This window comes from Ictalurus punctatus, chromosome 3, assembly GCF_001660625.3.
Source record: "Ictalurus punctatus breed USDA103 chromosome 3, Coco_2.0, whole genome shotgun sequence".
NCBI lineage: Eukaryota > Metazoa > Chordata > Actinopteri > Siluriformes > Ictaluridae > Ictalurus > Ictalurus punctatus.
Genome location: NC_030418.2, coordinates 31,022,922 through 31,040,030, shown reverse-complemented (window position 1 = coordinate 31,040,030; position 17,109 = coordinate 31,022,922). Strand labels below are relative to the sequence as shown.

At 39.3% G+C, this 17,109-nt stretch overlaps 1 protein-coding gene across 3 annotated transcripts in view; it reads left to right on the top strand.

The window, feature by feature from the left end:
• The window catches only part of inpp4b (inositol polyphosphate-4-phosphatase type II B), a 224,684-nt gene that overhangs the window by 35,614 nt on the left and 171,961 nt on the right, over positions 1-17,109 (top strand). For 2 of the 3 annotated variants that reach the window (XM_017463589.3, XM_047153914.2), the window contains exon 3: positions 10,498-10,616. In XM_017463589.3, coding sequence (XP_017319078.1) covers positions 10,498-10,616 — 119 coding nt within the window. Of the gene's footprint in view, positions 1-10,497; positions 10,617-12,618; positions 12,893-17,109 lie in introns of those variants that run through there. The other variant, XM_047153919.2, reaches the window with a different exon arrangement.

The following is a 17,109-nucleotide window of genomic DNA, read 5'->3' as shown; positions in this document are numbered from 1 at the left end:
TCTTGTTGCTCATTCTGTCAAGTAGCGCTCAGACTACTACTTCATCAGACGCATATGGAGCAAATATCATGCTCACTCGGTTTGTTTACACGCATAGCAGATGAGGTTTTGTTTGTTCGTAGACAGATGTGGCAGATTGAAAATTAGATTTACTATACAGTGCGGCATATTTCCCAGCAGCGTGATAGTGATGTGCATTAAAATGCTCTACATTAATCAACGTTTTTGTTCCATTATACAACACAAGGCAGGCAGTTAGGACCCGTTGCTTTCGGCGCACTATCGAGCTGACACCTTACAGGCAACCTTAAATTAGATTTTGTAAAATGGGATTCGGAGTCCTTTTGTGGCAGGCGCAGGGTTACAGTTTGGGTTGGTGACAAAGATTTAATTCTTTAACGCACAATCAAGAGCTGAAATGCTTGTAGCTGTTATAAAGTGTCGGGCTCGGTACCTCTGAACGTCGGACGTGATGCATAATGCGATTCGGGTTCTCGATCATGAGTTTGCAGCGTAAGTAAGAAATGAAGTCGCTCTCTGAGTGCAAATCCTGTCCCATCTTGAGGAAATTAGAGGGTTTACTGCAACAGACTGGGATCAAGCGCTCACTGAAGCTCGGACATCTTTTCAACGGAAACGCTTTCTTCTGCCGAAACCCATCAGTGGAAAGCCAGACAGATATTATGAAGAACTGAAAAGTGCACCTTTTAAAGGGACGGAAACATTTCAGCATCAGCAAAGCTTCCAAAGCACTATCGAGTAGATTAACATGCATATTGATTCATTTCTAATAGCTGCTCGGTTTGTAACCTTGTGTTCTCATGAATTTTAGATGAGTAATTGTTACAAAAAAATAAATAAAAAAAAGGTATGTGAATAGATTACTGCTTACAATTAGCCTAAAATTAAAAAGGTTTAAGGCCCAGAGGTTAATAATGGTATGAAATGCTTGATGGATAATTAACTGGAACAGGGAACTTGAAAAAACTCAATTATTTAAGCTCTTAGGGAAGTTGCTTCAAACCCGGATTAAGTCGAATCTTAAACTGAATTAAGCAGTCAGAGGGGATTCTCAGATGCAAATCCTTTTCAAGTCTAGAACTGGATATAATATGTTTTCAGAAAAGCTGTGCTTAACGCTTATCGCCTGTTCTATACGGATCAGACTTTCGTTTCTTTCAGTGATTATCACGACATGCAGGCGTCTCTATAGACACTGACAGAAAAGAAAGTTTCTTGTTTCCCAAAGCAGATAATGTAAATAATGTCCAGACCAGGTCCGGTATGTATCTTTAATCAGTTTAACCCTTTCCTGCATGAGCTAGAAAACATATCCAGTTGTTTATTAATTAATAATTGCATGAATTCATTTGGACTTTTTCTAAAAACTACTCAAAGCAATTTTTTTTTCAAGATCGTGTACAAAATACCCTTTTTTTAAAATAAATAAATAAATAAATAAATAAAACAAAAACACATACAGCAATTATGCTGTTTAGGTCTGAAGCTATATGAGGCTTTTTTTTTTTTTTTTTTTTTTTTTTAAAGGGGGTGGGGGGGTTAGGATTTATCAGAGTTTTTTTTTTACATGATGAAACCTTGGGATTGCAAATGAATGAAGTAGTAAAGAGAATACTGGTTTATATAGCATGGGAATGGTATAGAGGTGGTTTTAAATCATATATCTCTAAACTGTTTTATGAGTGTGAGCACCATATATGAGAAGTATTCAAATATTTTCCGAATAGGGTCTAGTTCCTGGAATAATTCAGCCACGTCGTCCCATTATTGCCTATTAATTCAATTTTATAGCGTTTTCAATGATGAACATTATTCATATCAAAATATACACTATAAACTCGGGACATCGATTTTAAATGTATAAGTTTGTCCCTGTGGGTGCACGGTGGCTTAGTGGTTACAACTTTCGCCTTACACCTCCAGGGTCGGGGGTTCGATTCCCACCGTGGCCCTGTGTGTGCGGAGTTTGCATGTTCTCCCCGTGCTGCGGGGGTTTCCTCCGGGGTGCTCCGGTTTCCTCCCCCAGTCCAAAGACATGTATGGTATGTTGATTGGCATGTCCAAAAGTGTCCATAGTGTATGAATGGGTGGGTGTGTGTATGTTCTGATTGTGTGCCCTGCAATGGACTGGCACCCTGTCCAGGGTGTACCCCGCGTTGTGCCCGATGCTCCCTGGGATAGGCTCCAGGTTCCTCGTGACCCTGAAAAGAATTAAGCGGTATAGAAGATGGATGAATGGATGGAAATTTGTCCCTAACGAGCAAGCCAGATGTGACGCTGGCGAGGAAAAACTCCCTGAGAATCCTGGAGAGGAGCCAGATGCAAAAGAGAACCCATCATCATCTGGCTGACACCGGATAGTGCGATTATAAATAATTCCCTTCTATAACTGTGTACAATGCAGTCAAAACATGCAGTTGTGTAACCTGGAAATTCATTATCGTTTTAACATGACGTCTATTTTGTTGGCGTTATCAACTGTTCCCTGATGGAGACTTGAAGGGAAAACTGTCCGTAGCAATTGCAGTCCAAAGCCATCTTCATGGTTCAATGTCATGAACCTTTTGGCTTTCCACGTGGGTCATCGTCAGCAGCACTGAGTGGTTTCCAAGTGATGCAGGAGACCAGGAAACAAATAATGGCTTTAATCACATAAAATCGTAATTGCCATGACGACGATTTGTAAAGTGTTAGACCTGACACACTTTGAATACCTCTGCCATACATTAAAGTCTTATAGGTACACGATTTACTATTTTACTGTGTGAAAGACGCATAATAAAGCTACAAAATATGTTCCTTATAGGATACCATAACCCCAGTGACATGTTCATACCCTTTAAAGAAACCGTCTGTTCCTGGTTTGAGTTTAGAATATCTGGAATTGAGAAAATAGTACTGCCTAAATGCTCGACTTTGTTAACTTTGTAACACATGGTTCTTAGGTATTGTGCTTCTGACTGCCACAGGGCCATGAGCGCTCGCTCTCTTAGCGCATAGTCGGAAATTAGCCTGCTGTGAAAGGCGTATCTGCTCACCTTGCTGAACCTTTCTTTTCACATCTCTGACATGTCGGCGTATTCTAACTCAGAACGAGAACCATTAAGGAATAAAAGTGTTTCTTTAGCTCTTTCTGCAGGGGCCAAAAAAAACCCTCCAGTCACAGACTACAGCGTCTGAGACACCTCTGTGTGTGTGTGTGTGTGTGTGTGTGTGTGTGTGTGTGTGTGTGTGTGTGTGTGTGTACACAGCAGAATGAGGTGATGGAATTCTCAGCTTGGAGTTGATGCAGTCATCCTAATAGCGGATTGGATTTATAGAAGTCAGGGCCTTACTCACAAGGGTTTTGTGTGTTTGTGTGTGTGTGTGTGTGTGTGTGTGTGATGTATGAGCTTCTGAAAGATGAAGTGATCCGAGATAAGTCTCATCATAAAGTGTATGTGATTGAGCAATAGCTCGGAGTATGCTAGTTCATGAATCATGTCTCAGGCCGACTCTCGCAGTTCTAATATCTCTGTCAAACAAAATAATACTCAATTTAAACAACGGACTGGGAAAATACGCTTTTGTTATTCAGTGTGCATAAGGATGACGCCCCCCCTCCCCTCCCCTATAGAACAATATAATAACAAATAAACAACCTTTGAACATTTCTGCTGCACTAAGCATCCCCAGTGCACCAGTTTATTTTTGGAATCAATGGATATGGATCGAGTATAGTCAACCCTTCAGAGTGCATACATGTGCGGTTCGTGAAAAACTGTAATGATAAGCTCATTAAACTAGATTCATGCCAAATGAACATTTTTACAGAAACAGAAAAAAAAAAAAAAAAAAAAAAAAATGTTTTACTTAGCACTGAGTTACTGACTTTGTGACTACTGCACATGCTGAACAAAGCATCAATAAAGATTGACCTTGACACGATAGCCGATAGCTTTCCAGTGAGTCTGGAAATATGTGGTACGCAGTTTGCAAAGAATTATTGCGATTGCCGGGTTAGACCAAATCAGTATAAATGAATCAATTCAGGCTACAATCGTACACTATAATAAACATCATGTTATATTCATATTGAAATACAGTCGAGACCCAAAGTTTGCATATATTTAGGCTAAAGCTACTCACTGTCATTTTGCACGATTGTCATCATTAGGATTATATTGGAAGAGCGCCTTTGGTTGTATTTAAGGGCCTACTTTTAGAGACACTGGACCTCCACAAGTCTGTGTTAGAAGCAATTTCCAACCAACTAAGCATCTATACAAATGATTGTATTCGATATATAAAACTATCTTGAACAGACAGACACTGCATCGTTCAGGAAAGAGGCACGGATGAACTCCTAGGGACGAACTAACTTTGATCCAAAAGGTTTAACTGAAGCCCAAGAGAACTTGTGAAGAAGTTTGAGGCATGAGGTACCACATATGTACAGCCACCATTAAGAGAGTCTTACATTGCCAACATCAACTGTGGTTTTATTAATCTATCTTCAGTCAACCTTGTCAATATGGTGTCTATATAGTGTATATAGTTACAGCAATGTACTGATAAAAGCCTTTTCATATTCTATAACAATCTATAACAATTTGTCCTGAAATGAAAAAACAAGTCCAGTTATTATTTTATTCCATTGTTGAAATGGAAGGGACCTTCTCTGAAATTTTTTTCTGATTTTTTTTTTTTTTTTTCCGGACACGGAAGGTTAAAACATTATAAAGCCTTCTCCTGAGAACATCACCTGAGAAAGTGTCACCCCTAGTATTTTCTCCATTTTTTTTAACCCCTCAGTATCTCTGTATCCTGGAACACACAGGGAGAAGGATCTGATTTGCAGTAAAGTTAGGACATAAGGGAGAAGCAGCAGTTCTGAATTTGGACAAGTGGATAGGAATTATGAGCTTTAATTTGTTTTAAGGAAACCAAACTAGGGTGTGATGGGAGGAGCTAGATTCTTGACAGCCAAATATAACAAAAATTACAGTATCTTTTATAACTGTTCACCCATCTTGTACCTTTCCAAATTGTGTAACGTTACAACCTGGAACCGAAATGCATGTCATTGAGATTATATTAAGATATATCTCACTTACGGTGGGTATAAAAATTATACACACCCCTGTCAAAATGGCAGGTTTTTGTGAAGTAAAAGAATGACACTCAGGTAAAATCATGTCAGATCTTTTCTCACCTTCAATGTGAAATTGCAAAAGTATACAAATGAAGTGAAAAAGAATTAGAAAAATTTTGCGGAAAAAATAAGACAAAAAAAAAAAAAAAAAAACTTACAATAACCTAGTTGCATAAGTATGCACACCCCTAAACTAATACTGAGCATCTCGACATGGTAATATTTTCTCACTCTTTCGTGCAAAAGCATTCTAGATCCATCTATTTGTAAGGCTATCTCCTGTGCAAAGCCTGGAGATGGAGGCTGGTGGAGGCTTTCTCCTGGTGGGAGAAAAGCAGTCCTAAAGCATGATGCTGCCACTACCATGCTTCCTGATTGGATGTCATATATATATATATATATATATATATATATATATATATATATATATATATATATATATATATATATATATAATTTGTAAATATTTTTGTATTTTATTTATATTGATATTTCATTCTACTTCACTATTATGGGCTGTGTTCTGTTGATTCATGACATATAATCTCAATGAAGTCCAGTTCGCTTCCAAAAAATGTAGAAAAGTTTATTGGGCTAAGTATTTATGCAAAACGCTGTCCGTTCGAATTTCATCCTTGATTTTGGAATTTTTCATTTCATTTTCATTACGTTATCTGTTTGGCCTCTCCTTGCAACAACAATGGGGGGGGGGGGGGGGGGGGGGGGTAAGTGTAACAGAAAAATGTAATAGAAAACAAAAATAAATCCCTTGATTGATATCATTCTGAGAGGAAGCAAAACATCCAAGCTGCTTCTACAAAGTGCTTTAAAGGTGTCATGCTGTAAGTGAGATAAGGCTCGCCGAGGTGTTCCAATATCAGAAAATGACTCCGCTTACCGTTGTGGTGTGCTTTGTAGTTATCTCTTACAAAATGCACTTCAAAGAACTTCACTGCAAACGATAATAAGCATGAAGCAGGGAATAATAATAAAAAAAAAAACATTTAGCAAAATGCTGTTAAATGTTGAAAGGGTCAGAGAAATAAAGCAGTTTGATCAAAATCTAAACAAACACTAATTAAAAACTCAGGACCTCAGGACCTGTTTTCTGCTCCTTTTTTCCCCCCGAATTGTAAATATGCCAAATATCTGAAACCTGATCTTTGGAGCATAAAATCTAAAGGCCACTTCTCCACTTTTTCATTTAGCAAACGGTTAGTAAGTCAGTACTTAATGATCCTAAAGCCTAAAATACAGTAGGTAAAGCTACTAAACCGTTTAAAGATTTAAAGACTTAAGATTTAAGAAACACTTAAATGAAACAGGACATAAAAGCACTGATGACAGGGTAGGGAGGATGTGCTCCATTTGTCAAGTGCCTGTTATTGGCGCCTCAATGGTTTCTTGCAATCGAGTCTCAATTGTAAGTCACTCAGAATAAAAAAAATAATAAATCTGCCAGTGAGTAAATGTAGAATATACAGTGGGGGAAATAAGTATTGAACGCATCAATATTTTTTTTTTTCAGTGGATATATTTCCAATGAGGTTATTCATGTGGAATTTTCACCAGACATCAGCATTAACTCAAGAAATCCACAAATATAAAGAATTCAAAACATTAAAGTCCATAAATAAAGTTGTGCATAATAAAGTGTAATGACACAGGGAAAAAAAGTATTGAAGACACTAAGAAAAAACAGTTCTCCAAGGCACGGTCAGGCAAGGAACCTGCGTAAATGGTTAGAAAGTAATTATGCCTCCTATCTGTGCAGATTAATATCAGCTGGGTTAGTACATTGATGGTCTATAAAAAGGCTTTTCGTTACTAAGGTGTCACACGAGAAACATCTCATGATGGGTAAAAGTAAAGAGCTCTCCCAAGACCTTCACATCCTTATTGTTGTAAAACATATTGATGGAATCAGATACAGACGTATTCTTCTGAATCTTCCAGTAAGCACCATTAGGGCCGTTATCCACACGTGGAAACAACATCATTCCGTCATCAACTGGCCATGCACAGGAGTTCCTCACAGGATTTCTGACCAGGGAGACAGAAGAATAGTCAAAAGAGTAGCCCAAGAGCCAAGGTCCACTCGGAAAGAGCTCCAGAAACACTTGGAGGCAGCAGGTGCCATCGTCACAGAGAAAACAATAGGCAATGCACTCCACTGCTCACGCTCACCTCGCACCCTATTACTAAAGAAAAGGCATGTCAAAGCTCATTTAAAGTTTGCTACAACTCATTTGGACAAGCCTGTGAAATACTGGGAGAGTGTAGTCTGGTCAGACGAGAGCAAAATTGAATTTTTTAGCTGTCATACTACACACTGTGTTTGGAGAAGAAATGGCACTGCACATCTGCCTTAAAACACTACACCAACAGTGAAGTTTGGAGGTGGAAGCATCATGGTGTGGGGCTGTTTTTCATCGCATGGTACTGGCAGACTTCATATAATTGAAGGAACGACGAATGGAGACCTTTAGCGGGAGATTCTTGAGAAGAATCTGCTGCCATCCACCAGGATGATGAAGATGAGACGTGGGTGGAGCTTCCAGCAGGACAACGTTCCAAAGCATACAGCAAAGGAAACTCTCAATTGGTTTCAGAGAAAAAAAAATCAAGGCGTTAGAATGGCCCGGTCAGTCACCTGACGTGAATCCAATTGAACATTTATAGAAAGATCTAACGATCAAGGGTCACAAGAGGGTCATCTGGAATCTTCAAGAGTCAAAGACAATATGTTTAGAATATGTTAAAATCACACCTGAATACTGCGGCCAATTAATGTCTTCATACAGGAAGCGTCTTGAAGCCGTCATTACAAATAAAGGCTTTTCCACTAAGTAATAAATACATTTCAGTTAGTGTGTCGAATACTTTTTTCGACGCACTAACTGGGTGGACTTTATATGTGTGGATTTCTTGAGTTAATACCAAAGTCTGGTGAAAATTCCATGTGATTAGCCTCATTGGAAATATATTTATTTAAAAAAAAAAAATGTTGACACATTCGATACTTATTTCCCCCACTGTAAATGTTGCATTTTGAACAAGATTTGATCATTATTTGGACATAATCTTGCCTTTTGAGAATTTTCAGTTCCTATTTTCTTTCACCGCCAGTCAAAGGTTTTGGTCGTGCTCAGATCCTAACGCGACTCTAAATGAGTGCTTTATTATAGACATGCTCACTTGGAGGGCAAAGCTGTTAAGTGTATAGTTAAAATACTCATATACAGAGATAGCATTAACTGTAAAACGTAAATATGTGATGTGTTTCTTTAGAGTGATATAAAGATTTTAGCCTCTTCTGCTGAGATTGTTGCAGTAAATTGCAGCGTTAGAGCATTTAAAACAAGGTTATTTAAACCACAATGCTATAATATAGAGTGTTCAGAGATGTTTGCCTGGCAGTGTAAATTGATAAAGCCTCAGTCAAAGTGTGTAGTCTCTGTCACTTTCAGCCAGTTAAGAAGTCATTGTGTAATTGCTGGAATATTTCCTTTCTCTTCTGATAAAATCTGCACCTTGCTCTCAATTTAGTAGGCTTGCCGAAGCAATTTTCGAAGATTGTGTCTTGTTAAATGCACATTTCAACAGACCATGCTTATCTTTTTGATTTACTTACAGTAAGTGCTATAATGATGTTCATCTGTACACACACAGATGTGTGTCCACAGCTGGCTCGTTTATGTTTCATTTAGATTCCTAATGAATGTATGGGACAGCTGAATTCTGCAAAAGAGAGAAAAACGATGACAAAACGGGCTCACAATTGGGTTTTTATGCCTATAAAAAAAACTTTATCACCTCAACTTACAAATAAGAAAACATCAATATATTTCAAATTGGCCTTGGCTATCTTTCTACAGACATCATGCTGAGTAACTCTGTTCATACTAGTGAGTGGCACAGCAATGCGTGACCATTCATTTTCTGTGTATGACTACGTTTACATGGACAGCAGTAATCTAATTAGTGACCTTATTCTGAATAAGACAATATTGTGATTAAGGTGTTTACATGAGTCACTTTTAGAATATTCCTTTCACGTTCCCGTTTTACATGTTATAGAACATAGAGCGATTAACAGCACACGTCATTACGTCCCCGCGCCACGCCGTCCGACGTTCCCTCCAGAATTTCACGTATCGACATACAGTTCATCTTCGTTATGGAACCGTGTACAGTTTTGGGTGTTTTTATTTTAAATTTTTACGAAAGCTTCAAGTGCAGTTAATTATTTGTCATGCTGTACGTGCAAATAGACGACCGCTTGAAGCCGTGGGTTGTGTCCCAAATCACGTACTTACCTACTATATAGTAGCTGAGATATGTGTATTTCTCCTACTATATAGCAGGTAAGTACGCGGTTTGGGACGCAGCCGTGATCTCTTGTTTGCCGTCAAACGGTTGAGCGCTGCCGTGTGTGTACGTGTCCTGTCGCAAAATGTGAAAACTCTCACACGACGTTAATAGTGTGATTAAGGTGTGTACATGTCTGTAATCTTGGATCTTTGGTGCCTCTGGTGAGTTTACATAGCTAGTACTAGTGCTTTGCTAATCCGCCAATGGTGACTCAAACAACCAGGTTTCACAATGATTCCTGCATTATTTAATTATTTCATTTCACTACTTCGCATTAGAAGCAATATATCTCAATCTCGGACAGTGTACACGACGACAGTATTAGTCAGTACACACCCACAGGTGACAAACCACAAATAACACAAATGACTTGTCGCGTGCTAGTTTAGTAAATGCGGTGGTGAATACAGTCAGACTGCTGTACCTTTATGTCATTTGGCTTGCGATGTTATTATGACCAGGTAATTTATTTTATTATGACCAGGTAATACAGACTGTTGGAGTGGGCTGTAACTAAAGACTATTAAATCATAAAAATCTGTCAGAGAGTGAGAGAGGGTAATTGTGTGAAGACTGGCCTTTCCTGCTGTAGGAAATGAGGGGAGGGGTTGCTTCGGTACAAATTTCACTGTGCCAGAAAGAGAGAGAGAGAGAGAGAGAGAGCGGGAGAGGGGTGGGGGGAGAGAGAGGGAGAGGGAGGGAGGCACTACTCAAAGTGTTTTCAGGAGATTTGGTCATGTGCCTTCCTGTTTCTGTGGGAAACATTGGTATATGTGATTCCACACCCTGAAGCGTAATGGTGTGATAATGGCTCAGAGACTCTCTCAGTTCATCTCTCTGTCTCACGTCCCCTTGCTCCGTCTCCTCCTGCCTTTCTTCCTGTCTGTGTCCTGTGTTCAGAAAGCTATTACTCTGTTTGCCAACCTTTGCTCTCTCCCTCTCTTGCTTTCTCGCTCTCTGTCTGTCAGCATGTAGAGAGCTGCTCGCAGAGTTCAAGGACAGGAAGCCCAATGCACTGGTGCAGGTGGCTGTGCTGGACGCTCACGAGCAGGGAATCATCACCTATGCCTGCACGGAGGTGGTGGAGGTAAGACAACCCCCCCCCTTCTCCACACACACACACACACACACACACACACATTTTTCTCGAGTTTTTAATGATACTTTGAAAAGGGGATTTTCAGTATATGCCAGACACTTTAAACACAGAATGGAAAAAAAAAAATGTTTAGTTTGTCTTTGTATGTGTGTGTGTGTGTGTGTGTGTGTGTGTGTGTGTGTGTGTGTGTGTGTGTGAGAAAGAATCCAAGATTTCTATCAGGCCCTGTATCATTTCTCGTGCTCTCTTAGGTTTTAATTGATAAGTAGAGTAAGTTTAATATCTCAACGCTGTACCTACAGCACAAGCTACCCCTTCTGAATCCCTCCACCTGCAATTGAGATATGATATGGTTCTCAGTAGAAGGGTTTTTTATTTTTATTTTATTTATTTATTAAACTAGGCGGCTTAATGAGTGTGCACAAAATGAGTGTACACAGGAACATGCGGGAATGGCAAAACAGTGCAGGATAAAGTAGAGAACAAAGCCGTCTTTGAACTTCTTTAGTCCCTCCAGGTGTTTTGCAGTCGCAGAAATGAATGCAAAATCAAGGAAACAGAGGAGTTTCTGCAGATTTGGCCCGAGACACGTCGTGTGAAATCATAAAGCTTATTCGGTCAGCCAAAGCCATTTAGCGACAAACATCACGAAAGACCGTGCAAAACAATTCCATGCAATTGCAGATGCGCAAAACCTCTGCAAATTGTATGGCGAATTTTTGGAAAATTCTGCAGAAAAATCAAACATTTTTGAACACAGAAAAGCCTTGAAATCCTATTCGGACCGATTAACACTCCTGCATACAAGCAGCGGTCACTTCAGAGTTGAACATTTCATAAATAAAAATGCTAGTCAGACTCGAATAATACTTTTATCTTTCACAGTATTCTGTCCACGTTGACGCTTTGTCGCTGCTGTGTTGAGAATGAACCACGAAAGTTCAGTTACAGCTTTTCCATTAATGAACAGGGTAGAGACGGGCTGACAAACTGTGCATATAAACAGCTGGGCTACAGTCATTAAGCATATACCACATATGGAATAAAACACTTGGGAACATGCTGTTAGAGGAACTTAATCAGTGAAAGGATGGTGTGATGTGGTTTGGACCAAAGCGGAATGACTGGATTTGATTATTTTCTCGTAACGGCAAGTCTTGTGTATATTCCCTCTTATAACACAGCAATGTGATGACTTTTTATCCGTGTCTACCTACATTTACGTAATCTTGTGGAATATCTGTGTGAGTTTGTTAAGATAGTTCCTGTTATCGATCATGTTATAACAGATATAAACACTCATTCCCTCAACAGCCTGTCTTTCTCTCTCTTTCTTTCTTTCTCTCTCTCTCTCTCTCTCTCTCTCTCCTGTCCCGAAGACGTTAGTCTAGTGCAAAACTTCAGCTCAAAGCTCTTTTTTTTTGTGGCTTTTACGAAGCACTGACACTGGCGAGTCCTTCCAAAAGAAATGTTAAATAAACATCTCCTTAGAGAAAACAGAGTTAAGTGATATGACACACATTGTCAGCATGTTGGAACGAATGCATTGATACAAATGCATTGATTTACTTTACAGCCGGCACTACTGTCCGAGCTGCTGCTAGAGAAAATGAATCCACACCTTCTGACGTGTCAGAATCGAGGAGTTCAGCAGCACTGTGGTATAAAGACAAACGTAACACCTTAGCTCAGCTACGATGGAGCCTCTCTCCTCGTTATATTTCTTGGCAACAGCCGGTCATGCCCTTTGCTCTGTTAGGAAACACCGGTACACACACACACACACACGCGCACGTTTCATAGAACTATCCCACACCCCCATCCCTCCTCGCTCTGATTTTCTCCCTCCCTTCGTCCCTCCTTTCTCTTTCCTCCCCTCTTCCACCACATGGGTTGTCTGTCCCTCCTGAGTGCACAAAGAAAACTCTATTCCCCTCTAAATGAGATTTGCCAGAGGAAGGAAAGCGAGAGAGAGAGAGAGAGAGAGAGAGAGAGAGAAAGAGAGCGAGAGCGCTCGTCTTAGGTCTACTCAGACCGCAGCTAAGCTGTGTGTGTGTCTGCAGTTGGAACTCATGATAAACGCTAATGCTAAATTGGGCATCCACTAAGCATACTGCAGCTATAAAGCATTGATTGGCTCTGTCTCCTTTGCACAGCGTGTTAGCATTTTAGCGCACCATATGGAGCGAGTTTAAGGGCACGCTGGACTGTGGACAGAGTGGCCAGTGGACATGGCCTTCTGTTTTGGAAGGCGTAAGAAGAGGGTAGGTGAACTTAACATGCTTGAATCGAGTAATCTATTTTGCTCTGTGAAAGTTACCATATAATCTACCATTCTTACCTTCCACTGCGTAAAATGGTTCTATTTGCGAAATAAGCTCTTTTCCCTTCAGTAACTTACCCTGATCGGGCGTTCTTGTTGTTTTGATGAGGATCCTAAACTTTTTTCGTCCTCCACTGCACTTCAAGATCATGACTTTTAAGCTTTATAGTCTTCACATCCTCAAACGCTATCCTAAAACTAGTACAAATAGGTCATCGTTCTAAGAATAGCATTCAACTGAAAAGTTTTGGCTCTGAATCACTCAAACATCTCACCGCTCAGTAATAAGGTCTATCGTTCTTTCACGTTATTTCATTTCCGTACAGACGTTTGACAATCCTCTCCTATTATTTAACAGAATAATTATATTTAACGACTTTTTCATTACGGAACGAACCGAGACGCCTCCAGAGATTAATTTGATATTATAGATGTATTTGAATAAAGAGAAACAGAACATATGGGAGGCTCATTTTTTGCTCTGCTTGAGCTTTAATAGCTCTGTAATCCATTCAGGGTAGGTGAGTGGGTTAGTTGTGATTTCTTTTTAGTTCAGCTTAAAAAGACTTGAGACTTGTGAATGTGCGGTTTTCTCCATTCGCCAGTGGCTGTCAGTGGAGAGACAGAGCTTTCCCTTATATTTATCGTTCAATGTGGAATGTGGCTGCAGCTGCTGTCTAACTTATAGGCTTAAAGCACATGCGCTATGTGTGTGTGTCTGTGTGTGAGAGATCATTGGCATTTGTTGGGGTTCTGACCGGGGGGTCTGGTCGAAGCAGCTGGGTCTTGTTTTTGAACCTTGGCTACGTTGAGTGGCTGATGACAGTCTTCCGTTCCTCATCACACTTTCTTTAGCTCGCAAGCATCTCACTCATGTTTAATCAGAAGTTCCACCAAGACATCATCAATCTAATAATCTGGTGGCGTGGACTAGTTAACTATGAGTAATAATAGGTCATAGTGTTCAATTCTTCATGTCTCGCCAAAGAAAATGGTGGCAAGGTTCAACTGAGACAAATATGGTGTAGGTTTCGGTGTCAATTCATGTGAGGAAGGTGATGGAGAATGTGTTGTGTTTACTGTTAAAACTTGATTAAGAATCTCAACAGTTAAAGCTCTGGATTACCGATCAGAATGGCGGGGGTACTGCCAAGCTGCCACCGTTGGGCCCTTGAGCAAGGTCCTTAACCCTCTCGGCTCCAGGGGGCACCGTATCACGGCTGTCCCTGCGCTCTGACCCCAACTTCGTATCAAGCTGGGATATGTGAAAAAAAGACTTTTTTAAAGGCGTCTTCTTCTTCTTCTTCTTCTTCTTCTTCTTCTTCTTCTTCTTCTTCTTCTTCATATCATGCAACACTTGTCAAGGTGCCACTACCCAACACTGCACCTCAGGTAACATCTTACTATAACAGAGGCTTTTATCCAAAAGTCCAATGCTCTTCATGAATTCGTTTTTACTTATACTTTTTACCTATGTCTAGAGTGTTGAAGCTCCCATCAGTACCCACATCTCTGTAAATAATTACTCACAGGCTGCTGTAGAAGCTTGGGGTCTGTTTGGGCATTTGTGCTGTGAAAAGGGATTTTCCAAACTGTCTCGTCACTGCCCACCCATCCCCACCCGCGCCAGACATACAGTACAAGTGGCCATACAGTTCTAAATAGATTGCAACAAATCCAGTAGTAATCGCTAATTAATTAATAATTAACCAATAGTAATGAATCAATTAGATCAAATGGATAAGTGAATGGATGGATGGCTGGATTGATGTAGTTAATAATTAAGTTAAATAATTAAATAAATACCTTAAAAACACATGAATGAGTTTATAAGTAATTATGTAAGTAGGATAATCAAAAAGGAAGTCATGTGCAAGGAAGTAAATGTGTAAGGAAGAAAGTTAGTTAATACGGAAGTTATTAAATGAGAAAGGAAGGAAGTAAAAAGTGCATAAGCGATTACTGTAAGTTACTTAATGACTCAACAATGAAGGGAAAATGAATAAAGAATGGAGGAATGAAGGATATAAGTAAGGAAAGAATATCTAGAAAATATCTCGAAAATATGTAAATGAGCAAAAATGTAAGAAAGGGGAAACTAGGCAATTGATTAGGTTTGTTAATAAATAAGCAAACGAGGAAATAAAAAAAAATGTAAGAAGAAAAAGAAGGAAGGAATTAAGGAAGGAAGGAAGGAAATAATGAAGGAGTGAAGGAAATAAAGAAAGAAGAAAGGAACAAAATAATGGTGTGAAGGAAGTAAAGAAGGAAGAAAGGAAGGAAATAAAGAAGGAAGAAAGGAAGGAAATAATGGTGTGAAGGAAGTAAAGAAGGAAGAAAGGAAGGAAATAATGGTGTGAAGGAAGTAAAGAAGGAAGAAAGGAAGGAAGTAAAGAAGGAAGAAAGGAAGGAAATAATTGTGTGAAGGAAGTAAAGAAGGAAGAAAGGAAGGAAATAAAGAAGGAAGAAAGGAACGAAATAATGGTGTGAAGGAAGTAAAGAAGGAAGAAAGGAAATAAATAAGGAAGAAAGGAAGGAAATAATGAAGGGGTGAAGGAAGTAAAGAAGGAAGAAAGGAAGGAAATAATGGTGTGAAGGAAGTAAAGAAGGAAGAAAGGAAGGAAATAATGGTGTGAAGGAAGTAAAGAAGGAAGAAAGGAAGGAAGTAAAGAAGGAAGAAAGGAAGGAAGTAAAGAAGGAAGAAAGGAAGGAAATAATGGTGTGAAGGAAGTAAAGAAGGAAGAAAGGAAGGAAATAATGGTGTGAAGGAACTAAAGAAGGAAGAAAGGAAGGAAGTAAAGAAGGAAGAAAGGAACGAAATAATTGTGTGAAGGAAGTAAAGAAGGAAGAAAGGAAGGAAATAAAGAAGGAAGAAAGGAAGGAAATAATGGTGTGAAGGAAGTAAAGAAGGAAGAAAGGAAATAAATAAGGAAGAAAGGAAGGAAATAATGAAGGGGTGAAGGAAGTAAAGAAGGAAGAAAGGAAGGAAATAATGAAGGGGTGAAGGAAGTAAAGAAGGAAGAAAGGAAGGAAATAATGGTGTGAAGGAAGTAAAGAAGGAAGAAAGGAAGGAAGTAAAGAAGGAAGAAAGGAAGGAAATAATGGTGTGAAGGAAGTAAAGAAGGAAGAAAGGAAGGAAGTAAAGAAGGAAGAAAGGAAGGAAGTAAAGAAGGAAGAAAGGAAGGAAATAATGGTGTGAAGGAAGTAAAGAAGGAAGAAAGGAAGGAAATAATGGTGTGAAGGAACTAAAGAAGGAAGAAAGGAAGGAAATAATGGTGTGAAGGAACTAAAGAAGGAAGAAAGGAAGGAAATAATGGTGTGAAGGAACTAAAGAAGGAAGAAAGGAAGGAAGTAAAGAAGGAAGAAAGGAACGAAATAATTGTGTGAAGGAAGTAAAGAAGGAAGAAAGGAAGGAAATAATGGTGTGAAGGAAGTAAAGAAGGAAGAAAGGAAATAAATAAGGAAGAAAGGAAGGAAATAATGAAGGGGTGAAGGAAGTAAAGAAGGAAGAAAGGAAGGAAATAATGAAGGGGTGAAGGAAGTAAAGAAGGAAGAAAGGAAGGAAATAATGGTGTGAAGGAAGTAAAGAAGGATGAAAGGAAGGAAGTAAAGAAGGAAGAAAGGAAGGAAATAATGGTGTGAAGGAAGTAAAGAAGGAAGAAAGGAAGGAAGTAAAGAAGGAAGAAAGGAAGGAAATAATGGTGTGAAGGAAGTAAAGAAAGAAGAAATTAAATAAATAAGGAAGAAAGGAAGGAAATACTGAAGGAGTGAAGGAAGTAAAGAAAGAAGAAAGGAAATACAAAAGGAAGAAAGGAAGGGAATAATGGAGTGAAAGAAGTAAAGAAAGAAGAAAGGAAAAAAAGAAGGAAGAAAATATGTTAGTAAGCCAGAAATGAAGTCAGCAAAGAGGGAAGGATAGAAGGACGGAAATAAATAAAGAAATGTACCATCAGGGGACACATGAATAAAACCCTGTCTGTAATAGTAATAAGGACCTCCTAAGGCCTGTATATTCAAAGCGTATATGAGGAACCTGGAGGTCCTTGACAGTTCTGCTTCACCCAACTGAAGCTCTGTCATAGACTTCATGTACACACACGCACACACACACACACACACACACACACCAATCCTCCTTTTTAGCCACTGCGCAAAACA